The sequence below is a fragment of the Trachypithecus francoisi genome, unplaced genomic scaffold (genome assembly GCF_009764315.1).
Source record: "Trachypithecus francoisi isolate TF-2019V2 unplaced genomic scaffold, Tfra_2.0 Lachesis_group2, whole genome shotgun sequence".
NCBI classification, from domain to species: domain Eukaryota; kingdom Metazoa; phylum Chordata; class Mammalia; order Primates; family Cercopithecidae; genus Trachypithecus; species Trachypithecus francoisi.
In genome coordinates this window covers 27,859,915-27,885,920 of record NW_022681465.1, presented here as the reverse complement: position 1 = coordinate 27,885,920, position 26,006 = coordinate 27,859,915, and the positions used below count along the sequence as shown (strand labels likewise).

Genomic DNA, 26,006 nt, shown 5'->3' with positions numbered 1-26,006 from the left:
CATAGGCATACATGAACAACACGTTTCTTAATAACACATGGGTCAAAGAAGAAACTTCAGAAGAAATTTTAAAATATTTTGAACTAAATGAAAATAAAAATAAAAATATCAAAATTTATGAGATACAGCAAAAGCAGTGTTTAAAGGGAAATTTATAGTTTTGGATGCTGTTGTAAATGAAATCGTTTGGATTCTATTTCTTTTGGGTGTGCAGAAATACAACTGATTTATGGTATCTTGATTTTGTATCCTGGCACTCTGCTGAAATCATTTATTAGTTCAAACGAGTTTTTTGTGGTTTCCTTAGGGTTTTCCATTCATAAAATAATGACATCTTCAAATAGAAATAGTTTTACTTCTTCCTTTCCAATATGGAAGCATTTTATTTCTTTTTCTTGCCAAATTGCTCCTTAGAACTTCCAGCACAATGTAAAACAGGATTGCCAAAAGCAGGCATACTTGTCTTATTCTTGATCTTAAGGGAAAAGTTGTCCATCTTTTATCACTGAATATGTCAGCTGTGGGTTTGTCACATATGGTCTTTATTATGTTGAGGAAGCATCACTCTATTCCTAGTTTGATAGGTTGTTTTGTTTTGTTTTTTCAAGAAAGGCTGCTTATTTCACCAAATGCTTTTGCACACCAATTAAGATGATTTTTTTTTCCTTTCATTCTCTTTATGTGATATATTACATCGATCGATATTTGTATGTTGAGCCACCCTTGTACTACTCGGATAGATCATAGTAGGTCATGATGTCAAATCCATTTAATCTGGGGCTGAATTCAGTGTGCTAGCATTTTGAAGATTTTTACATACTCATTAGAGATACTTGTCTGTAGTTGTTTTCTGTTTGTTCTGTAGTTTCATTTTTGTAGGGTCTTGCGCTGGCTTCAGAATCAAGATAATGCTGACCCCACAGAATAAGTTAGGAAGTTTTGCCTCCTCTTCAATTCTTTTTGAAACAGTTTGAGGAGGACTGGTGTTAACTCTTCTTTAAATATTTGAAAACATTCATCACTAAAGCTATGGTCCTTAGTCTTTCTTGATTGGAAATTTCTTTTAACTAATTCAATTTCCTTATTTTTTTATAAATATATTCTGATTTTCTACCTTTTTTTTTTTTGTTAAGAGACAGAATCTTGCTATATTGCCCTAGCTGGAGTGCAGCGAATATAGCCTCAACCTCCTGGGCTCAAGCAATCCTCCTGCCTCAGGCTCCTAAGTAGCTGGAACTCAGAATTTCTACTTCTTGGGTCAGTTTTTCTGGTTTCTGAATCTCTAGAAATTTTTCCATTTCATCTAGGCTATCCAATTTGTTGGTATACAGTTATTCATAGTTTTCTCACACAATCCTTTTATTTCTATAAAGCCAGTAGTAATGTCTACTCTTTCATTTATGATTTACCAATTTGAGTAGTTTTTTCTTAGTCAATCTAGTTAAAAGTTTGTCAGGGTTTTTTCAAATCTTTTCAAAGAACCTAGTTTGGTTTTCAATAATTTTTTTCCCATAGCTTTTCTGTCCTCTATCATGTTTATCTCTGCTGTGATCATTATTTCCTTCCCTCCACGAACTTTGGGTTTAGTCTGCTCTTCTTTCTCAAGGTGTACGCTTTGATTACTGCTTTCAGATCTTCTTTTTTAATGTAAGCTTTTACAGCTATAAACTGCCCTCTGAGCACTGCTTTTGCTACATCCCTTTAGTTTTGGAATGTTGTGCTTTCATTTTCACTCATCTCAAGATATTTTCTAATTTCCTTTGTAATTTCTTCTATAATCCATTGGTTTTGCAAGGCTCTGTTATTTAATTTCTGCATATCTGAGTATTTTCCAATTTTCTTTCTATTATTGATTTCCAGATTCATTCCATTATGGTTAGGGAAGACACACTGAATGATTTCAATCTTTTTTAAATGTATAAAACTTGTTTTGTGATCAAACATACGGTCTATTTGTGAGACTGTTCCATGTGCACTTGAGAAGAATGTGTATTCGTTCTTGAGTGTACTGTACATATCTGCTGGGTGCAATGGGTTCATGGTACTGTTCATCCTCTATTTCTTTGTTAATCTCCCTCCTAGTTGTGCTATTCACTATCGAAAGTCAGTTACTTAAGTCTCAAATGATTAATGTACAACTGTCTATTCCTCTCTCCAAGTCTTTCAATTTTTGCTATATATATTTTAGGGATTCTGTTGTTAGGTACATATGTGGTTATAATTGCTCTATCTTCCTGACAGATTAATATTATATATTTACCAATATATAATAATTCTCTTTGTCTCTTGGATCCCTTTGGACTTAAAATCTGATTTTTTTTTTTTTTTTGATAATAAAACAGCTATTCTAGCTCTCTTCTGGTGTGGAATATCTTTTTCCATCCTTTCAACCTCTATGTAGTTACTTTTATCAGTTTTCTTTATTCTTCATGCGGCTTTCATTTACCATGTAGTATCTTATTTCAGCCTGGAGGACTCCCAGGAGTATTTCCTGTAGGGCAGATCTATTAGTAACAAACTCCTGTAGCTTTTGCTTATCTGAAAATATCTTAACGTCCCCCTGAGTGGCCCCCTATTCTTTAATAGTTTTGACAGATATAGAATTTTTGTTTGACTTTTTTTTCTTTTGACACTTTAAATATTGTTAGCCCACAGCTTTCTGGCTTCCATAGTTTCTGATGATAAAACAGTTGTAAATCTTATTGAGAAGTGCTTGTATGTGATGAGTCACTTATCTTTTGCTGCTTTCAAGATTCTGTCTTTGACTACTGACATTAGACTATAATGTGTCTCAGTTTGTATCTTTTTGACATTATCCTACCTCAGTTTGTTGAGTTTCTTGAATGTATAGATGCATACCTTCCACCAAATTTTGGAAGTTTGGGTCATTATTTCTGCAAATATTCTCCTTGTCCCTTTTATTTCTCCTTTCCTTCTGGAATTACTAAAATGTGAATGCTCTTCTGCTTGATGGATGTCCCACCCATCTCTTAGGCTCTACTTACTTTTCTTCACTCTTTTTACTGTTTCTTAGACTCAATAAATTCAATTGTCCTATCTTCAGGTTCATTTATTCTTTCTTCTACCTGCTCACATCAGCTCTTGAATCCCTCTGGTAAATTTTTTATTTCATTTATGGTACTTCTCAGCTCCAAAATTTCTATTTGTTTTTTTTTTCCATAATTTCTAGCTCTTCATTGATATTCTCAATTTGTTCATACACTATTTTCCTAATTTCCTTCAGTTCTTTGGCCATGGTTTCCTTTATGTCTTTGAGCATATTTCAGATAATGGATTTAAAATCTTTATCTAGTAAATCCAATGTCCAGGCTTCCTCAAGAATGGGTTCTATTTATTCTTTTTTGTTTTAATGGGCAATACTTTTTTCTTCACATGCCTTGTAATTTCTTGTTGAAAACTAAATATTAAAACATTAGATTATAATGTGGTAACTTGGGAAATTAGATTCTCCCCACCTCCCCACGCTTCACTGCTTTTGATTAATCAAGGCTTAGCTTGCATTCAGCCAGTATTTTGAAAGAGATTTCCTTGGATGCCAAAGCTTAAAAACAAAACTAAAACAAAACAAAAAAAAGCACTTATCCTAGTCTTTGCAGACTGGCTCTGTGCTGGGATATTCCTTTAAGACTTAGCCATACCATTCACAACTCTGCCTTGGCCTTTACTTCCTGCTTGTACTGGGTCTAGCAAGCACACAGTGATAAACTTTATGGTCTTCTTAGGTCTTTCCTGAACATGTGTTCTGCCCTGGGCATGCATGCAGCTTTCTAAATTCCCTTCTGTACACTGAGGCTGATTGTCATAATTTCAAAACAAAAATAAAAACAAACTCTCTCCCAGGCTCTTTTTCCTAGGTCAATTGTATGTCTCACCATAATCTATTGCCCAAAGAAGCTTGCCCAAAAGCAAGTTTTTTTCATTTGCTTTATAATGTGCTCAACCAATGTCCACAATTTTCTTCCCTGACTGTGTTCTAAATTAGGTAAAACATATACAAGCACCTGCATCAGCCCTTCAAATAGCTCTCAGGTAGGCTGATCAGACAAACAAATAATTTGCAAATAAGGTCTGCTCTGCTCCCTCTGGAACCAGGGATCTGAGCCCCACACTGGGAATATGGACTGTCATCTTCAAGACTGTTGCCAAGCTGGGGAAGGGGTGAAGCACAGGCAAGTAAAAAAGCCACAAAGTATTCCTTCCACCTTTCCACCTGAGACATAGTAACATTGTCTCAGCATTTCTTTGGTTACTATAAACCTTTGACATTTCCAGAGTTCTAACAAAGTTGGATCTGATACTTTAGGCTTGTTTTTCAATGTTTTTATGGAGACGTAGGGTTTTGAAGCTGCTTGCTCCAACATTTTCCTGATACTACTCTACACAGTTATTTTTAAAGACCTAAAAATTGATAGTATAGCCAGATTTCAAAATTTACTAATGTAACATTTATTATTTTTGTACCATTTTTTCTGAAAAAAGCCTACAGTGACTTATTTCCAGAAATTTCTACTGCTCACCATGAGTTGGAATGTTAAATTGCTAAAACTGCATATAATTAAGTCACATAAAATAGTAACTTAATGTACACAATTTCTTAGATACATTTTAATACTTTGACTACAATTATCATTTGTTTGCTGGCAAGTGCTAGATGATAACAAAACTTCAGAAAATTGAAACAGCCTCTTATTCCTAAATAGATTTTTCCCCTAGATACATGATTGTAGTTTTAAAAGATATATATATATAATAGAAACACATTCCACTGGTTAAATTATTTTGAGTAACTATTACGAAAATAAAAATATAAATATTTCAGGGTGGTACTTCACAAAGAGGATAGTATTTAGCCAAAACCAGCCTGACTTTTTTAGGTGCTTCACCATGTTTAAGAAATATTGTTAAGTAGAATCCGATATTTAAAACATTAGAGTCTACATCTATTAGAGCTCCTAATTGAAATGCTCTAAGCAACTCTTTTTGTAAACAAACTGACAGAATTCAAAAGGCACACATATTTGGTATCTGCTAAAGTCAATCAAAATTATAGCAATTATAAAGAAAATATATTTTAAAGAAATTATCAATAAAATTTACATATATCATTCTAAAACATTTGTCAATTTTTACTGACAGAAGAGGAAAAAAACAGAATCCTGCAACAACTGAATCTGTAAAATCAACAATTCAGTCAATTGCTAAATTAATGAGTTCAAGAAAAAATAAAAAAGTCATCAATTATGGCCAGTTCCCTCTTTGGCTTTTGTAACTCTATTATACATTTTAACATAACATTGTTAGTTTATTAAAACCAGAATACAAATCCATAGTTGGATTTATGAAATATCACTAGGTCATAACATTAATTTAGTGAGTGGGTCAAGGCCAACATTTAACATAATAGAACAGAATAGATAATAGCAATGTGCATTGCACATAAGGATATGTATTGTTTCATAAAACTTAATTTCTATTTTATGTATATATGAAAGCCATTCTCTTTCTACTATACCTACAACACTATTGCATCAGAGGAAAGAGTCTATTATGAAATCAAACATACCCTGCTACAGCAGTCTTAAGTATAGGAAAATATTCTCTACACTGCAATGAGATCCTACATAATTACTTACGAAGAAAACTACCTAAGGGGAAAAAAATTTGATTGTTTTGCTACTTTTATCAGAATATTACCTCACATGTAACTAATTCATAATTCAGAAACCATAAATATCTGAAGGAAACATCTAAGTAACAGGCTCCAAAACACCTCACATTCTAGGGAAGATTTACATGATTACTCTCAAAGTTGTAAATATAAGATAAATTCATAATACTTGATTGGCATATTAAATTTTGCTCCTTCTCTACTTCAACCATGACTACAATCTTACTCTTTTTCACAAAAATTACTAGGTATACCCTAAGAAGTCTGCTAAACTATTACCTATTTGTGTTATATCAGAATTAAATATGAAATAGATTTATTCCAGTTCTTAATACATACACCTTTTTGAAATGTTTCATTGTGAAAGATAAATTGCTGAGAAATTTCCATCAAAGTAAATAAAATCATGCTATATACACAAAATATATATTTCTTCATAAAAAATTTAATATGTTTAAGAACTTCATGAAATGCTTTGCTAGTAAATAATCCTGTACATAGCAGAAATGAATCAAGAAAAATATTAAAACAAGTAAGTCTTTTTGCACAATATGCCTTTGCAAACAAAATAGGCTCCCTTATAAGTTGGTAACATTCTTAATATATAAGTTGTACTGACACACTCAGTACTCACTATTTAGGATAGAGTCTTCCCAAATTTCTTCTCATACCAAGCTTTCAGTTAATTAATATATAAGGTTTAAATTTAAGGATATTCATCTGTTGAATAAATAATCCACTCTGAGCCAAGAAACCTTAAATGCCATTTCCAACGGAAGTGTAATTAACAGAAAGTATGCATAATACTATTTTTAACCCCTTATTGTACCAAATATAGGTAATTAGCCCTTTGTTCTAACTTTTATAATCTTCAATTTGGACTTCCATTTATCCCTTCAACATTTAGATATTTAAGCATGTATGTCATCTAGTATAATAAAAGGGGAATTAAAAGTTAATTTCTAAAACCTCATGCTGACCCAAACTACGCAGTTGCCCAAAGCAAAATGTGGTAAAAAAAATTTAAGTAACAAAAGCATAAATTTATAAAATGGCTGGTCACAGAAGTTCAGGCTCTCACTATAAAACATAGCAGTTAATTTACTGATTATAACCATGGCACTCTAGTTAACTAATCTAAACAAATATTCATTAATAGGTAAAAAAGACGACTCACTTGAGTCTCTGGGAATTATTTTTAACATAACCATTTAAAATGTTGTTGCTAGAAAACATTTTGAATCAATTCAAGTAAAATCACTTTATAAATGCTAAAATTTACCTGCTTGAGTCCTTCATCAGTAAGTTTGTCCTGGTTGCCTACATGCACTTTCTGAAGTAAAGGACAGTGAGAGGCAACCGCAATAATAGAGGTGTCAGAAAGTTGTTTACACCTGTAGGCTGTATACCTAAGAAGTCCAGGACATTTAAATGCTAGAACACATACGCCAGTATCAGACATACTGCGACAATCAGAAATGTTGATTTCAATTATATTCTGACTTCTTGATGCAATTTTTTCCAATAATTCATCAGTGACCTGGAAGAGAAAAAGCAATAAATTTAAGCTTTTGCTAAAAACAAAAACTTATTTTCCATTCTTTAAATGTTCCACAATAAACAATATACTAATTAGATTACAGCATGAACAATACAATCAAAAGAGAAACCACCTTAATATTGAAGCATAACAAGAATTTGCTATAACAAAAATGTTGTATTTGGTCTTTGTTCTGAATTCTTGCCACAGATTTCCCAAAACTCTTGGAATTTCCTAAGCAATAGAATTTCTTTAGTTATTCATAACAAGTCCTTTAGACCATACCTGAGTTCATACTAATGAAGTGACTTAGAGTAGGAGGCCTAGATGGCTTCAGGATGGGGACTGAAGGGTTTAGTTTTTACCAGAAAAACTAAACCCTTGATTAAAGGGTGATAACTTTCAGCACTACTTACAGGAGAGGAGGGAAGGTGGAAATTGGGTTACAGAAACTCAAATGACAGAGATTCAGATGGTAAACACATCACAGTGCTGAGAGGGAGGTATATTCCATACCCTGCCTTCTGCATCTCTTCCAGTTGGCTGGCCCTGAGCTATATGCTATATCTTTTATAATAAACCAGTAAATATAATAAGTATTTTCCACAATTCTGTGAATAGTTGTGACTAATTATCAAAACCGAGAAAGAAATTAAGGGAACTCACAAGTTTATAATTTGTCACTGAGAAGTTCAGGTGGCTTCTGGGACTTGCAACTGACATCTGAAGTGTGGATAGTCTTGTGGGACTGAGCCCTTAAACTCAATGATACCTCTGGGAATTAGCTGAATTAAATTGTTGTACAACCAGTTAGTGTCAGAAAATTATTTGTTAGTGTGGAAAAACTCCACATACTTGATGTCAGAAGTGGTGTCAGAAAACACCAACAAAGGATATGTATTCATTTTGTTAAAAGCCTAAAAAACCTATCCTTCGCGGGAAAATTCAAATTCAGCAAAAACTCACCACAAACAAAACTATATTGAGATTTTCAATGTTTCACTTTCCATTTGTAACCCATGAAATAGTATACATCAGTAATAATGTTATATGAATCTTTACTTTTATACTTGATACCAGATGATACCACAGCACATAAGTTTTTTAATCTTTTACTGTTTCTATGAGAAACAGTACCTCACATATAATTCATAGGTTAGAAAATATACTATTTTGCATATCAAAACACCAAAGACTATATAGAAATGTCCACATCAAAAAGCTTTTCACAGAAGACTCAATTCATCTAGTGAAAAACTCAGATAGTCATCTGAATTTTTGTTTTAAAACTAGCCTATATATTCTGTGACCAATCACCACATTTCCAAAATACAAAACAAAGTTAACGTTATTAAGTCCTTTCAGTAAAAATAATGGAGACAGAAAATGCAAATGAAATTTAGAATAGAAGGAAAGAACTACACTGTTAAGCAGCACTTGGAGTAAAAGCCAAAGATAAAACTATCTTTGTTTACACTTGTTGGAAACAACATAAACACAGTTCTCAGAAAAGTTAAAACTCTGACATACCTCTCCTTTCATTTTTTACTTTTTCATCTCCACACCTTACCACCAGCAGCGGGCTGGGTGGGGAGGGGGTTGGGGATGGGAGAGGAAGCTATTCTTAGTCTGAGTTCATAATAAATAACTCAAACATTCAAGAGCAATGATGTAGCAAGCCAACAGATTGCTTTACACATATCTGCTCTCCATTCTACTGCCCACAACTAACTCCCTCACCATTCTCCTTGGACATAAATATCATGAACCCAAGCAGGTAAATAACAATTATCTTAATTGTTTTAATCTCTTACCAATGAAGCAGAAAAACAGAAAGGGAACAACTTATACACAAATCCTCGTGAGCTTGCTTAACTGGGTTAAAGTGTGTGTTACACACACACAAACACATACACTACCAGTGTGCTGGAGCTGGCTTGTAGCAACTCACAAGAGTTTATAGTGTGCCCCTCTTTCCAAATCTGTATTCAATGGCATAACGTGTAGCTTGACATTGGTCATGGTGGGAGTATTTATGTAATAGAAACTGGCAAATATTACAAATCAGAGCTTTTTTTAAAGCCAGTTGCTAAACATTTATCAGCACACCAGTAGTAATATACCATGGCAGAACTTAGACCAGGTTTAGTACTTCAATAAAATGCTATTCTTATTGATATTTTTACAAACTTCTAATGCCAAATGTCATCAAGTTTTAAAAATGGAATCTAACAAGTCCAAAAAACTGTTTGCAATAAACACTACAAACTCTTTTTTCCTAATTTATGCCCCTATATAATAAACATATTAAGCAGCTAAGCAACAGGAAGACTAGAAAGTCCACCAAAAGGAAAGTTAAGGGAAAAAAAAAGGTTATTTTAGCCCATTTTACTTCCATTTCTTCATCTGTAAAACAGAAAAAATAATAGTATATACTCACAGAGTTGTTGGGTGTATCAAATGAATTAATATGTATAAAGTCCTCAGAATAGTACACAGCACAGAGGCAGTGCTACAGATATGTTTGCCATCATTTTCTACTATTAAACTATTTGTAATATGATCTCCCACAGAAAGAAGTTTAATAACTTTTTGAAAAGGTAATGAAAAGAGACAAAGACAAAAAGAATTAAAAAGCAACCCTAAATTACCGATCTACATGAAAAACCATCTTGTTTACTATGAGAATCTAGCTTTAACTTGAAATCACATACACAAAAAACTACAAAAGCACGAAACTGTAGATGATAGTCATTTGAACTATCTTAAAAAACAAGAAGAAAGTAAAGATTTCTGAAGAGGAATAAAGATATTTTTTGAGTAGGTCATATGAGTGTTACTTAGAATTCAATTCCATACCTGCTGACGACTACTAAGATCCAGCTGCTTCCAAAACTGGAAGTCTAAACAAAGGTCACGCCAGTACTTGCAAACCAATGATGCAGAAAGGCAACGCTCGTCCAGTGACAAATTGGAAAATATCTGTGAATAAAAAACGGTACCATGTAATATGTGCTAAACATTTTCAAGGCACAGGAAGAGGTTTCTATTATAGTTAGAAAAAGTTAACTTTTTAAAAAGAAAACCTTCTTGAATAAAAGTGGCCATTACTGTAAGTCACTGAAAGAGACCACCTTAAAGAGAAACTATGATACAGGAGCAAAAAACGAACTGATGTTATCTCTTCTGTAAGAAGAGGAGGGGAAGAGAACAGGCATGTACTGACATGTGTGTCCATGTACATCTTTGTGTTTGCTTATATTTTTAAAAAAAAACAACAACAAAGAATTGAAAGCATAAACCAAAAACTAATTAAAAAAAAAAAAACTATTTACCTTTCTGGGAAGGGAAAAAAGACTAGGGAAGAAAGAATGATAAACTTGAGATTACTCTGAAGTTTTACAGCTTGACCTTGGAGCCACGAGAACTTTTCATATGTGATTTAAGAAAAAAAAAAAAAAGTAAATCATAAGAAAGGTACTTAACCTTTATGGTATCTTTTCCAAAATATTCATAACCCCAATCTAATAATAAAGAAAATATATATACCAAATGTGGGACATTCTACAAAATACTGAATCAAAACTCCTCAAAAAATTCAAGGTCATGAAAAACAACAACAAAAGACAGAAAGTATCACAATCCAGAGGAGACTAAGAAAGAATGACAACTAATGTTACCCAGTTAGATCCCTGGCACAGAAAAAGACATTAATGGAAAAACTGGTGAAACCACCTAAAGACTGGAGTTTAGCTAACAATAATGTACCAATGCTGATTTCATAGTTTTGGCAAATGTACTACAGTGTCAGAAGAAAATAAAATCAGGGAAAGCAAACAGGTATGAAAGGAAAATAAGTCTCGGGACCCCAAAATCGCTAAGCCAAAGACAAAAGTCAAGGTGGGAACTGCATCAGGCAAGTCTGCCTCCCATTTTATTCCTAAATGAGATAGCTACAAGGATTAAAAAAAAAAAAAAAAAAAAAGCTACGTACTTCCCTCACTATTTGACCACAAGGAAATTCTCTGTGGACCTCAAGATCTTGATCCTAAAGCAATTCTGTTGAATTTCACCCTGACCATGTAAATTGATAGCTTCTCTTCACAGATGTGGGACAAATGATGACAGAACACCCTCATCCCTCTGCTCACCTGAGACAAATGCATATGTGATTGCTTCCTCTGCCAGACTGTTTATATAAAAATGCAGGTTCTCTGAGTCAGACTAAGGCATAAGTGATTATTCCTCTATACCCCCTCAGGTGTAAATTATGTATTCAGTGAAAGGCTGATAAAAGACCCAAAAGAATGCAACCTTTTATCTTTTAACTACCTATAACCTGGAAGCCCTGACTTCCAGTCTGTCCCTCCTTTCTGGACCGAACCAATGTATGTCTTATGTCTCGTGTCTCCCTAAAATGTACAAAACTAGGTTGTGCCCAACCACCTGGGGCATATGTTCTCAAGATCTCCTGAGGACTGTGTCACAGGCCACTGATCACTCACATGTGGCTCAGAGTAAATCTCTTCAAATATTTTACAAAGTTTGACTGCTTTCATCAACACTGGATAAGGAATACAGAGGAAATCTCTGTACTATCATTGCAATTTTTCTATAAATCTAAAAGTATTCCATGTCAAAACACCACATATTTTAAATATATACAATAAAAATAAAATTATTCCAAAATAACATCTACTCTAAAAAATAATTTTTAAAAGTTACATCATAAAAAGATGATTAGGGTCAGGATGAGAGCCAAAACAAATCTTGGAAAATTAAAAGCTATATCAACAAATACCATGTATGGGCCACACTGGGATCCAAAATTGAACCAACTCTAAGAGATACTGTTGAGGCAATCAAATAAAACTGAATATAAAAGATAATAATTTAAAGGAATCATCACACAAGATTAAACACTGAAATAAATGTGAGCTATACATTTAAAAAAGATTAATAAAAACAAGTAAGATAATTATTTACCCAATTATCCCAGTTCAGGGTTGCAGGTGACCAGCGGTTAGGGCACAAGGTAGGAACTAACAATGGACAGGGCACCAATGCACCACAGGGCACACCTACACTCACTCATACCGGGACCATCTAGACATATGCACACAGCTTATACACAACCTAACGTACACAGCTTTGCGATGTGGGAAGAAACCAAACCAGAGTACCCAGAGAAAACATGTGCAGGCATGGGGAGAACATGCAAACTCTACACACACAGTGGGCCTGGCTAGGAATTGTCTGTTTTTTTTTTTTTTTCTCTCATCAACATTATAACAAAATGATGTTGAACTAAAGGCTATTAGTCAAGGATTTGCTGTAATACATAAATGATTTCAATTATAATTATGACCGAAACAACTTACCTCTATATGGACAAAAGTTGTAGACATATAAGCTAGAATCTCTACTATGTTTAAATCTTGTGCCTTAGGAAAACAACTGCCTGTTCCCTTCACAACCAGCTTTTCCTCCAACATGTCTAGTGAGAAGTATAGAATATCATAAAAGTGGCCAGGCATGGTGGCTCACGCCTGTAATCCCATTGGGAGGCCGAGGCAGGTGGACCATGAAGTCATAGGTTCAAGACCAGCCTGGCCAAAATGGCGAAACTCCATCTCTACTAAAAATACAAAAATTAGCCAGACATGGTGGCACGTGCCTGTAGTCCCAGCTATTCAGGAGGCTAAGGCAGGAGTATCATTTGAACCTGGAAGGTGGAGGTTGCAGTGAGCCAAGATCGTACCATTGCATTCCAGCCTGTGCAACAGAGCAAGACTCCATCTCAAAAAAAAAACAAACAAACAAACAAAAATAAAAAAACCATAAAAGTCACCAGCAAATTTGTCTCCCATGCCAGCAAACATGTATTAAGCCCACTACAGCCTTTCACTTGCAGGCATTACAACTGAAATATCTGGACAATATACTAAAAGCAATTACTTCAAAACTCTAAAAAATTAGTAATGAATTGTGGAAGGATACCAAAATTTGAAGAATGGCCAATAACAAAGATGAGTTTCCTGGGGTTTTTTCCCCCCGCTTTAATCCCCTAGCATGGAACTCAGGGTGGCCCTGTACAGAAATGCACGGGAGGTAAATATCAACAAAAATTCAAAGAAAAAGCTATCTTTCTGGACAAAGGACCAGGAAAATGGGCCTCCGCAAGACAGAGAATGTGAGAAGAATCTTCATTTTGGTTTTCCTTTCTTTCCCTTTTCTCTTTTCTCCCTACTGGCTATGTCTCAAATGCTATGTCAGTAGCAGAGCTGCAATACAGACCCCAAAAGTAAACCCACCATTCTGGCCAAAAGAATTGGTGAAGAGAACTCTGTGGTCCAATAAGTAAGCAAGGAATCCCCACTACTGTTTCTTAATTTTATCATAAAAGCAGCTCCAGTCATGCAAAACCATATAGCAGCACAGGTGGCTGTATCTCTGAGAGACACTCCATCTTTCTAGCCAGATGACCAAATAAACTCTTATTGGCACACAAAACATAAATGAACGTGTACAACTATGTGCCAATAAAACACGATTTACAAAAACTGACAGTGGATTTGGCCTGTGAAGGGCCACAGTTTGCTGGTCCATTCACAAGAAAAAAGGAAATGAAAAGAAACTGCCCATGAGGAAAACCAGACATTGGATTTACTAGACAAAGACAACAATTTAAGACATGCTTACAGACTTAAAGAAAATTGTGGACAAAGAACTAAAGGAAATTATGAGAACCAAGTAGAAATGTCTCACCAAATAGAGAATATTAATAAAAAGTAGAAATTATGAAAATAAATCAAATAAGAATTCTAGAACTAAATTATACAATTACTGACATTTAAAAATTCACCACAGAGATTCAACAGATTAGAGCAAGCAGAAGTGTTATATAAATGAGCCAAAGATGACCTCTGTGTATTGGTCCTTAGGTTATTTCTTCACTGAAGGATAAGACTCATTAGCTCAAGAGCCCGCTAGTATCACACTCAATTTTTTACACATCCCACCATGCTGCTGAGTGAAATCACCCAGACAGGTAAGCCTGCTCTCCAATTCTCCTGTACCCCAGAAGGGTTGCCTTGCCCTTCTCCCCTTCTGAGTGGTGGTCTACCTCACTGTAAGTCTCTGCACAGCTTCATGCTGTAAAGGAATTTTCCTCTCATATAATCCTGTCCAACTGCCACCAAATGAAGCTTGCTGTGTGTTACCACCTCTTATAATCATATCTCTTTCTTGAGAAGCATCAACCTCTAAAGAAGAAAGAATCAGCAAACCTAAAGATAGGTCAATTAAAATTAAAATTAAAATTAAAATTACCGAGTCTGTGGACTGAAGGAAAATGAACATACCTGTGGAACACCACCAAACATACATATAATTGGAGTCACAGAAGAAGAGAGAGTGAAAGAGGCTTAAATATTTGAAGAAATAATGGCTAAAACTATCCAAATCTGATGAAAGACATTAATCTAGCTCATAAACTCAATGAATTCCAAGCAGGATAAATGCAAAAAGATCCATATCAAAGATGCATCATAATCAAATTGTTGAAAGACAAAAACCGAGAGAACCCTGAAAGCAGCAAGAAAAATGCAACTCATGAAAAGGACACTCAATACGTTAACAACTGATATTTCACTGGAAACATTGGAGACCAGAAGGCAGTGGGACAACATATTCAAAATGCTGAAAGGAAACTGTCAACCAAGAATCCTCTATCTGGTAAAACCACCCTTTAAAAATAAAGGCAAAATTAAGATCTTTCCAGATAAACAAAAACTGAGGAAGTCTGTGACTGGCAGACTTCCCCTAAAAGAAATGCTATAAAGAGTCCATCAGGCTGAATTGTAAAGGCATGAGACAGTGGCTTAAAATCACAAAAGAAATAAAGGACACCAGTAATTGTTGGTATTTACATAGGTAGATATAAAAGTGCATATTAATGTGTCTTTGGTTTGTAATGCCTCCTCTTTGCTATATGATTTAAAAGACTACATTAAACAGTAATTATGATTCTATATTGATTGGCACAAAATACACAAAGCTGTAACTTGTGTCACTAACAACAAATACAGGAGCAAAGTTTTTATATACCACTGAAACTAAACTGGTATTAATTCAAACTAAATTGTTATAATATATAGTGTTAATTATAACCCCCAGGGCAAATACTATGAAATACACATATAATTATTTACTGTATTTTATTTATATATGTAATTCTCATATATACATATAATTCTCACATTATATAAAGATAACATATTTAAATATATTAATATATTTATACTTTAGTTATATTATTTAAATTATTTATATAACATATTTAAATATATTAACGTATTTATACTTTTGATTTATATTACTATATTTAGATATGTTATATTTATTTATACAATGTGAGAATTATATGTACATATGAGAAGGGGATCAAAATGGTACACTAGAAAATACCTGACATAAAGAACAGCATCAGAGGAATTGACAAAAAAATATATAAGACATAGAGAAAACAAATAATAAAATAGTAAATGCATTTCCTTATCACTAATTACACTAAATGTAAATGGGCTAAACTTTCCAGTTAAGACACACAGGGCCAAGGCCAGGCACAGTGGCTCACACCTGCAATCCCAGCACTTTTGGGAGGCTGTGTTGAGTGGATCACTTGAGCTCAGGAGTTCAAGACCAGCCTGGGCAACATGGCAAGACCCTGTCTCCACAAAAAAAAAAAAGACAAAATTAGCCAGGCATAGTGGTATGCACCTATGGTCTCAGCTACATGGGAGGCTGAGGTTGGAGAATAGCTTGAGCCCAGGAGGTCGAGGCTGCAGTGAGTTGTGATCGTGCCACTGCATTCCAGCCAGGACAACAGACTGAGACCCTGTCTCAAAAAGAAAGGCACAATGAATGACAGGATGAAACTTAAAAACACAATCCAATTATAAACTGCTTACAAGAGACTCACTTTAGATTCAAAAATATACACAGATTGAGAGTAAAAGCATGGAACAATACATATAGCAAAAACTGACAGAATTGAAAGGAAAAAAATAAAAAGAGTTCTGCATTAATGCTTGGAGACTACAACACACAACTTTTAATAATGGACAGAACAACCAGACAAGAGATGAAGAAGTAAAATGAATACCTGAACAAAACTTAAACTGGGCCTATCAGATATCTCTAGAACACTACACAAAACAGAATACACATTCTTCTGAAGTGCGTAAAAACATTCTCAAAGACCGAAGTCTAAAATACTACACTACAAGTCTCAACAAATCTTAAAATATTAAGCTCATACAAAGTATCTTTTCCAATGACAATGAAAGGAAACTGGACATCAGTGACAGAGGCCAGGAATGGCAGCTCAAGCCTATAATTCCAGCATTTTGGGAGGCCAAGGGAGACAGATCACTTGAGCCCAGGAGTTTAAGACCAGCCTGGGCAATGTGGCAAAACTCTTATTTCTACCAAAAAAAAAAATACAAAAATTAGGTGGGCGTGGTGGCACACACACCTGTAATCCAAGGTACTAAAGAGGTTGAGGTGGGAGGACTGCTTGAGCCCAGAAGGCAGAGGTTGCAGTGAGCCATGATCACACCACTGTACTCCAGCCTGGGTGATACAGATACTCTGTTTCAAAAAATGAAAGAAAAGAGAAGAAGCGAGGGGAGGGAAGAGGAGGGGAAATCACTAACAGGAGGAAATCTGGAAATTTCACAAATACATGAAAATTTAACAATCAACAAGTAAGAAGAACTAATAAAGAAAATTGAAAATAATTTGAAATTAATGAAAACAAAAACATATAGCAAAATATATGGGATACAGATACAAGTAACCAAATTTAAAAAGAAGAAAGATCTTGAATTGGCAACCTAAACTTCTACCTTAAGAAACTATTAAAAAAAACTCAACACAAACCAAGCAGAAACAAGGGGAAAAAATAGAGCTAATACAAATGAAATATAGACTAGAAAAATAACAGATGATCAACAAAACCAAAAGTTTATTCTTTAACATGATCAGGCCAAGCACAATGGTTCACACCTATAATCCCAGCACTTTGGGAAGCCAAAGTGGCAGGACTGCTTGAAGCCAGGAGTTTGAGATCAGTCTGGAAAACACAGCAAGACCCTGTCTCTACAAAAATTATTTAAGAAATTAACCAGGCATGCGCCAGCATGCCTGTGGACCCAGCTACTCAGGAGGCTGAGAGGAGGGAAAGCCACTTGAGCCCAGGAGTTTAAGGCTGCACTTCCATTTACATAGCTATAAGCTATGATCACATCATGGCACTCAAGCCTGGGTGAGAGACCCTGCACACACACACACACGCACACACACACACACACAATTTTGCCTAGACTAAGAATAAAGAGAGATTCAAATTTTAAAATCATGTATAAAAATGGGAACATTAATATCAACCTTACAAAAAGTACACAATTATAAGAGAATACTATAATTGTGTGCTGCCAAATTGATGAAATAGATGATGAATTCCTAGAATATAAACTATAAAAACTGACTCAAAAGAAATAGAAAATCTGAATGGATGTACAGCAAGTAAAAAGATGGAATATGTAATAAAAAACAAAAAAACTTACAACAAAGAAAAGACAAGGACCAGATGGCCTCACTAGTAATATGCTTAAATCAGAATGAAAACCAATCTATCTTAAATTCTTCCAAAAAATGAGAGGATGGGATAACACTTCCTAACTCCTGCTATAAGGCCAGCATATACTGATACCAAAGCCAGGCAAAGAAATCTCAAAAAACTACAGACCAATGTCCCTTATGAATACAGATGTGAAAATCTTCAATAAAATATAAGGAAACTAAATCCATAGTATAGTAAAAGGGTTATACACCATGACCAAGTAGGATTTATCCCTTGGAATACAAGGATGGTTCAACATATGAAAAAAACCCATGTAACACACCATATTAATAGAATAAAGGTTTAAAAAAAAAAAAGATCATCTCAACTGACTCAAGAAAAAGCACTGGACAAAATCCAACACCCTTTCTTGATTAAAACATTCAGAAATATAGGAATAAGAGAACACTTCATAAACCTGAGAAACAGCATCTACCAAAAACTCCTAGTTATCATTATACTTAATGGTAAAAGACTAAAAGTTTTTCCCCAAAATTGGAAACAAAAGAAGGATATCTGCATCATGACTTCTACGCAACACTGTACTGGAGATTCTGGCCAAGGCAATTAGTCGTGGAATATAAATAAAAAGCATCCAGATTGGGGAACTGGAATTAAAACATCCTATATTCACAGATTTCATGATCTTATATAGAGAAAATCCCAGAGAACACAAAAATTAATGTTAGAGCTAATAAGCAATTTTTTTTTTCTTTTTGAGACAGAGTCTCACTCTGTCGCCCAGGCTGGAGTGCAGTGGCACAATCTCGGCTCACTGCAATCTCCACTTCCTGGGTTCACGCCATTCTCCTGCCTCAGTCTCCCAAGTAGCTGGGACTACAGGCGCCCGCCACCACGCCCGGCTAAATTTTTTTGTATTTTTTTAGTAGAGATGGGGTTTCACCATGTTAGCCAGGATGGTCTCGCTCTCCTGACCTCGTGATCCGCCCGCCTTGGCCTCCCAAAGTGCTGGGATTACAGGCGTGAGCCACTGCACCCAGCCGCAAATATTTTTATATACTAGCAATGAATCATCTGAAGACGAAATTAAGAAAGCACTTCCATTTATAATAGCATCAAAAAGAATAAAACTTTTTTTAAAGCTCTCTTTATTGAGATTCCAATTTGTTGGGTCAATGTCATCATATTCTCCTCTAATTATTTAAATGTTTCCTTTCTTTTACCATGTTTATAATAGCAGTTTGAAGTCTGCTAAGTCTAATATCTAGGCTCCCTCAGAGTCAGTTTCTATTAACTGCTTTCTTTTTCCCTCAGTATGGGTCTCTTTTTCCCTCAGTATGGGTCTCTTTACGTGTCTTAAAATTTTTTGTTAGAAACTGGACATTTTGGATGACACAGCCAGCGTATAATTTTTTTTTTTCTTTTTTTCTTTTTTTTGTGAGACGCAGTCTCACCCTGTTGCCAGGCTGGAGTGCAGCGGCATGATCTTGGCTCCCTGCAATCTCTACCTCCCAGGTTCAAGCTGGGATTACAGACATGAGCCACCACGCCTGGTCGCCAGTGCAGAATTGTTTATTTCCAACCCTTTTAGCATGTCTGGCCCTAAACTGTGGAATCTGTGTTCTGGGCAGTGTGACTACTTCTGTTCAGATTTTAATTCACATATATATATATATTAGCCTGGCTTTCTAGGGAAGTCATCCTGTGTCTGAACAGCTTAGTTTTCAGCTATGTATATGCCAAAGATATGCTCAAACAGCTTGAGCCTGCTCTTCAATCTGTGTGTGGGTTAAGAAGGGCACATTCAAAGCTTAGAGAATTCTCATCTGCCTTGGCCCTTGCTCTCAAGTTAGAAAACCTCAGGTCTCCCCTACACATGTGCATAGTTTCACAATATGCCAGGATATGCGGAGTGGTCATCCCTTTATGATTCTCTCATTTCCAGGGTCTGCCTTTTAATTTATAGCTAGTCTTCCACTCACCCCAACTGGCACTACAACCTTAAAGGAGCAAATACATGGTTTTTCCTTCTTTTTCCCTACCAAGTTCGGTACATTTTATCGACAAAGATTTTTATTCATTGCCCCAAACTGAATCAACTCTCTGGCAACAAAGCTGCTGGTTTTCCAAACTACAGTTCTTGCCGAAAGTGCTGGGACAGGAGGTCACATTAGAAGCCCAAGCAAGAATGCTGTAGACTTGCACTATTCTTACCTGAAGCTCTAACAGTTTTCCTAAGAATAAATGTTTCTCGGTGTTTTTCTTTGCTTTTGGTTGATTTCCAGAGTTCAAATAGTTTTGGGCAATGTTGCCAGTTTTATACTTTTTTGTGTGTGGAAAGGATTCACCAAACTCTTCATGCACCCAGAGGTGAAAGTACATTTCTTGTGGATATTTTTATCCTCGTCCTCCTCATTTTATAAATGAGAAAATAAAAATTTAGGAGGCCTAGATCATTTTTTTAAGGTTAAAGGACTATGTGGTCTTAAAGGGCTAATTTATCAGTCACTGGAACCAAGTAGCATCTTGTCTGAAACATGCCTGACTTTAGCTGTTATCTTTTTTGTAAAAGTGATATGGCTGTTATAAACCACAGGCCACTGACTAAATCCAGATTTGGTTTATCCAAGTGAAGAAATTTAAGATGTGGGTAATAAGCATAAAACAGGATATTTTGCCAAAGCTAAACAACTTTTTAAAGAAACTATTATATTAAAATGCATTTTTGACTGCTTTAAAGCAGGTAATATTAACCTATACAAAAGAAAAACATCCTTACTGATATTGAGCCAAACATCAGCCTATGATGCAACACATTGTTTAGTTTTCTCTTCTGCCACTAAAAAAAAAAAAAAAAAAAAAAGGCAAGTATGGTAGCTTTCTCAAAAAAAATCCTTTAAATTCTTAAACATCCTCACATTTCTCTCCCAAATTCTACCTGCCTTGTTTGATTTTTTTTGTTTTTACAGCTATAGTAACTTCATAGCATACAAGATGAAGCAAAAGCAATACAATTATAATAGCTATTGACTCACTACCAGGAGAAAAGGGTGTAATTTCTAAGAATGTTTTCCAATAGTGATGATGAACTTGTGCCTCTCCATGCAACAACCCTTCTAATATCAGAAAAGAAAAATGGTCATAGCTCCTTAAGTCTTCTCTGCTCCAAGTCAAACAACTCCAGTCCTTACCAGCAGAGCTAGAACCCTTTCACCACCACATGGCTCTGCCGTGGCTCAAACAGTAACTCCAGTCAGAATATGGACATTGCTTAGAAATATCTCTTCGTGGTGTGGCATATTCACCCTGAGTCTCAGCCCAGACTCCAAACACCTGATCATACATTCGTTCATAAGTATTTACTGAGTGCTACTATATGCCAGGCACTGCACTTAAAGGAGGAGAGAGAGCATTCAACAAGACTATGAATCCAGAGTCTCTGCACCCAAAAACTGGGGTTAGCAGACACTGAACAATCACTAATTCAATTCATCCCAGATAGTACAACTCACTTCGTGCTGAATACCACTAGGACCATCAGACTCAGACAGAGAATCTTTATTAGAGTTTTCTAATACAAGGAATGGAAATCTACATAACATGTCCAAATACACACAATAGGGCAAGTCCATGGTAATTCCCATATGTCCTTTAGACAAAGTTTTCAACAATCCTCAGGAAAAAATATGAAAAAGAACAATGCAGTGTTAATAGAATAAGTTTATTTTATTCTATTAGAGTTTCTCTTTATTATGAGACCATGTCCTCTTTTTTTTTTTTTTCTTGGCATTAAAATGTTTTTTACCTCATGAAATAATGGTTTAAGCAGAAAAGCAGAAGGTACCTGGCTTTGTTTTGGTTCATTTTGAAACAGTCTTATTTGCCAAATAAGAAGACAGCAATCAAATTTCTATACCAAATATTTGTAGATATTTTATTTATCCATATCATCCAGTGATTTAAAGGACTCAAGAAAGTTCCCTTTGTCCTAAAATGCACCTCGCACACAAAGAGTAGGGAATTACTCTTCCAACAAGTAGACCTCCATAAGAATTAGATCATTACATTTTGACACAAGGAAATGTAAGTTTTCCCACCCTCTTGCTGTAACATTCACAAGAACATTAATATCACAGTAAAAAAGAACCAAACACACAGTACTGTAAATATGCAAAAAGTCTAGTCACAGAAACTATATTGGTGACAATAACAATTGTATTACTGACAGTTACTTCAGTAACGGTAAAAGTAGCCAAATTCTTATCAAGATTATTTATGGATAGTCTCTAGTATCATCCACAATGAAAATGGTTTATATTTATTAAGCTCCAGATAGGGTAGGGTGGGAGAAGACAGAAAAAGAGGAAAAAAGTTAATAATAACTTAAGAAAAACTCTATTATGTAACTAAAGTTTGTCACTAGCATTGACAAAACTGCAAAATATCCTTGGTAGTTGAAAATGACACAAAGTTCATACAGAATACCTACCTCTACTCACCCATTTCCCAACAAAAAATACATCTGCGCTTACCTCTGGTAATCGGTATGCTTTTATGCAAAGGTTAAACTGTAGAAGGGCATTACAACATAGCATAAACAAAGGGGTTTTTAAGTCAGGTGGTCTTTAATTCCCTCATTCAAGACCTAGATCTGCCCTTTACTTTCTGTATGTGACCTTGCACAAGTCATTCGACCACTTCAAGCCCCACTAGACTGTCAGCTCCACAGGAGCAAAGGCCACTTCTGCCTGACTCACTACTGTAAACAGTGGCCCACAGCTCGGAGAAATCAGTTTCTTCTAGTATAAAATAAAGTATTTATCTCGCAGCTTTAACTGGAGGAATAAATGGGATATTATATACATAAAGTTTTGGTGCAATGCCTGATTATGGTAAATGCTCAATAATAAGTTAACTGTTTGACATTAACTACCAGTCATCAAACATGAAAGTAATGTTTGAAGACCTTCAAATACTAACGCAAAGCCTTTACCCACTAAGTATAAATTTCCCGATTAAATCCCCCCCCCCCCGCCACAGAATACCTGCGAAGTTTCTAAACCACTGGGCTGGGATTCTAATAATAGCTGAACCCTGAATGGTGGGTTACAGAGTCAAGCTATTAAAAGATATTCAGTAGACTCCAAGTGCTCCTACTTCAAAAAATAGGTCATACGCAGAGGCCCCACTGGCTTCCCAGTCTCCCCTTCGGATGTCCCTAGGCTGTCAGGGAACCCCCCTCCTCCACGCTCAGGGGGAGGAGAAAGCCTCAGAGGCGGGGGCCGAGGGTGGGGGAAAGCGAGCATCCCTGCGCCTGTCGCCCAGACCCACCTTGAGCAGGATGGACGGCGGCAGCTGGTTGATGTCTGGGGTTTCGGGGGACGGCTCCCTGTGACAGTCGCAGGGGTTTTCGGGGGGCTCCCGACAGTCCGCGTCGCCACATTCATGCTGCTGCTGGGCGGACAAGGGGGCGGTGCCCCCGGCTCGGACAGCGTCCCCGCCAGCTTCGGTAGGGGCACCTTCGGAGGTGGGAGAAGAGGGCGGGGGGCAGAGCGGCTGCGGGTGCTGCTCCGGGCCCTGGCAGCAGCCGGCGTCGGGGGGTCGGGGCGGCGAAGCGCCTCCCCCGGCAGGCCCTCCCCCACCACCACCGCCGCCGCCGCCGCCGCAGCCCCCGCCGCCGCAGCGGGGCTGCTTGCAGGGGGTGCAGGCTGGGACCCCGGCCCCCTTCCGCTTGCACACCATTTCGGGGGGCGTAGGGGGCTCGGCCGGCGGCGGTGTCGGCCCCCGGAAGAGCTGCACGGCGGCGGGCGGCCCCAGGAAGCGCACTGGCCCCAAGCTGGCCAGGAAGAGACTTCGGCCCTGCTGCTCCCAGGCGGCGGCCGCAGCCAGCCCCAACTCTTTGCAGCAGGAGGCGGGCGACGAAGCCGAGGCGGCAGCGGCGGCGGCGGCGGCGGCCGAGGATAGCAGGAAGCGGCGGGCGGCAGCGGCGCAGTCCTCGGCGGCCAGGGCCGCGTAGCGCCGCGCCAGGTGCTGGGAGGAGGAGGCGGCAGCGTAGGCCCCGTCCCGCGGCGGCGGCGGCGGCGGCGAGAGCGGCGGCTCCTCCTCTGGGCCGGCGGGGGCGGGCGCGCCGGGACTGTGCACGATGAAGCAGAGCATGCAGGGCCCGCGGAAGAAGCAGTCCCGGCTCCGGGGTGCCGCCGGTTGAGGGGGCACCTTGGCTGGGGTCCGGCGGGGCAACCTGAGGAGAGGGCGTCGGCGGCGGCACCAACTGCAACAGCGAGGCCTCTTCTGGCTCGGGCGGTTACGCGGCTCCTTCGAGAGAAGGTGGCCCATATAGAAGACCCCGAGGAGGGGGACCGGGACGGGAGGGAGGGAGACCCAGAGAGGCGGGCTCCTGGCAGCGGGGCAGGCCGCTCGCTGGCTCGGCCCCCGGCCCGCGGCGGGGTCGCCCTCCCTGCGCACACACGGGCACACACGCGACGGTGGGGGGTGGGCGTAAGCTGCGGGCCGCCGGAGTGCCCGACGGGGGCTACATGCTTTGCCCAGGGAAGCCGGGAGAACGATGGGCGCGAGCTTTGGGGACGCGAGGGAGTGAGCGAGCGAGCCTGCCGGCTAGGTGACCAGTCCGGGCCGGCCAGCCGGCTCAGTCAGTCAGCGCGGCAGCGGGGGCAAGGCCGGGTCCCGCTCGGACCATTTTAACTGCGGATCCGCCGCCGGCGCGCGCGCCCGCCCGCGACTCTGCTCGGAGCCGCAGGAACGCGCGGCCCGTTCCGGCAGGGGGCGGAGCCAGTTGCGGTGGCGCGCTCGTGGCGGGGACGCCGGCTCCCGGCTGCTCACCCGGAACGGCAGCCACACGACACTACGGGAAGAAGCCGGCCGTCTAGGGCATGGAGCTCTGGGCTCGGGGGGTGCGGCGCGCGCCCCTCCCTCCAGCCGCTTAAGGTTTTTCCGAAGCTGCTGGGCGTGCGCCGCTTTTCTGAGGCGGGAGGAGACACTTCCGAGCCAGCTGTGTGACATCCGTTTACACAGCCGCGCTGACGTCTCGAGGTGTAAGTTCAAGAGCTGCCATTGGCCGGTAGCCGCTCGGCTCTTCCCCTCATCTTCCACCCCCATCACCACCCCTGACTCGGAAACCGAGGGCACTTCGAAGCCGCGAGGCGGGTTCCGCCGGAAGGGCCGGTGTGGACGCTGACCGCGCCTCGGGCGGAGTGGCAGATGCGGCCGGTGGGTGCAGCACCCAAGTCATTTGAGGGGTTGATTGGTTGTGCGGCACCACTGTTTACTCACTTGTGTTTTATTAATTGTTGCGTACTACTGCCTTTCCACAACTTTATTTCAGAATGAAAGCATATATCAAATTATCTGTGCACAGCGGAAAGATAACAGCTTCCCCACCCAATGAGCCATCCAACACCCAGGCTACAAGCTGTAGATCACTTCATTGTCTGCACCCTCGGAATGCTGTCTAGCCGTCTGTTGTATATTTTAAACATGACGGTGCAGTGCCGGCTGTATGACAAACCTTGGTGATTCGGATGAGAAAGAGGAAATAGCTATGCGGGCAGTCCGTTAGAAGGTTTGACTATATCGAGGCTAGAGAGCTAGGACAGCTACTAGAGCGGTACCTGGTCTGGAGAGGTTAGCTTTCACAAGCGAAGAATTGGAGAAAGCAAATAACGATGGAATGAGCGACGCCAGTGAGAGAAATAAGAGGAGAAGGTGGAATGGAGAGTGCTTTAGGAAGGACACTTTCTTTATTGTGATTACAGAGAATGACGAAAGGTAGGTAAAGGATGAATACAGATAGGTGGATGTTTCTAGCCGGAAGGTGAGAGTTCCTTTCTGTTGGTTTCTGTTTTCCTTCAGATAGAGCTTGGTTACCTGCTGAAGGGTGGAAGTGAAGTGGCAGGTGTTTAAAAAAAAATCTGCTAAGGATAACTTGAGAGAGCTGACTGAGGGAGCAGCATTGCAATATTCAAGGCCCAGTGACTTAGAGACCTCTGTTGGAACCTACATTGCTATTACCACTATAGTGGCCAGCCCCACCCAGTCTGCACTCAAACATGCTATCAAACATTTGTTAATTCTGGCCTTTTTGTCAGAAATGACTAATCTTAAGTCTGTCACAT

General features: G+C 38.5%; 1 protein-coding gene across 2 annotated transcripts in view; it reads right to left on the bottom strand.

The window, feature by feature from the left end:
* FBXL17 (F-box and leucine rich repeat protein 17) overlaps positions 1–24,925 on the bottom strand; it is a 550,690-nt gene extending 525,765 nt beyond the window's left edge. Inside the window, exons 1-4 of one of the 2 annotated variants that reach the window (XM_033178969.1) lie at positions 24,715–24,925; positions 23,209–24,189; positions 10,089–10,211; positions 6,972–7,229 (exon numbers count right to left, since the gene is read on the bottom strand). In XM_033178969.1, coding sequence (XP_033034860.1) covers positions 6,972–7,229; positions 10,089–10,211; positions 23,209–24,189; positions 24,715–24,894 — 1,542 coding nt within the window. In that variant the 5' untranslated portion in view covers positions 24,895–24,925. Of the gene's footprint in view, positions 1–6,971; positions 7,230–10,088; positions 10,212–23,208; positions 24,618–24,714 lie in introns of those variants that run through there. The other variant, XM_033178970.1, reaches the window with a different exon arrangement.
* Between the last annotated feature and the right edge of the window lie 1,081 nt (positions 24,926–26,006).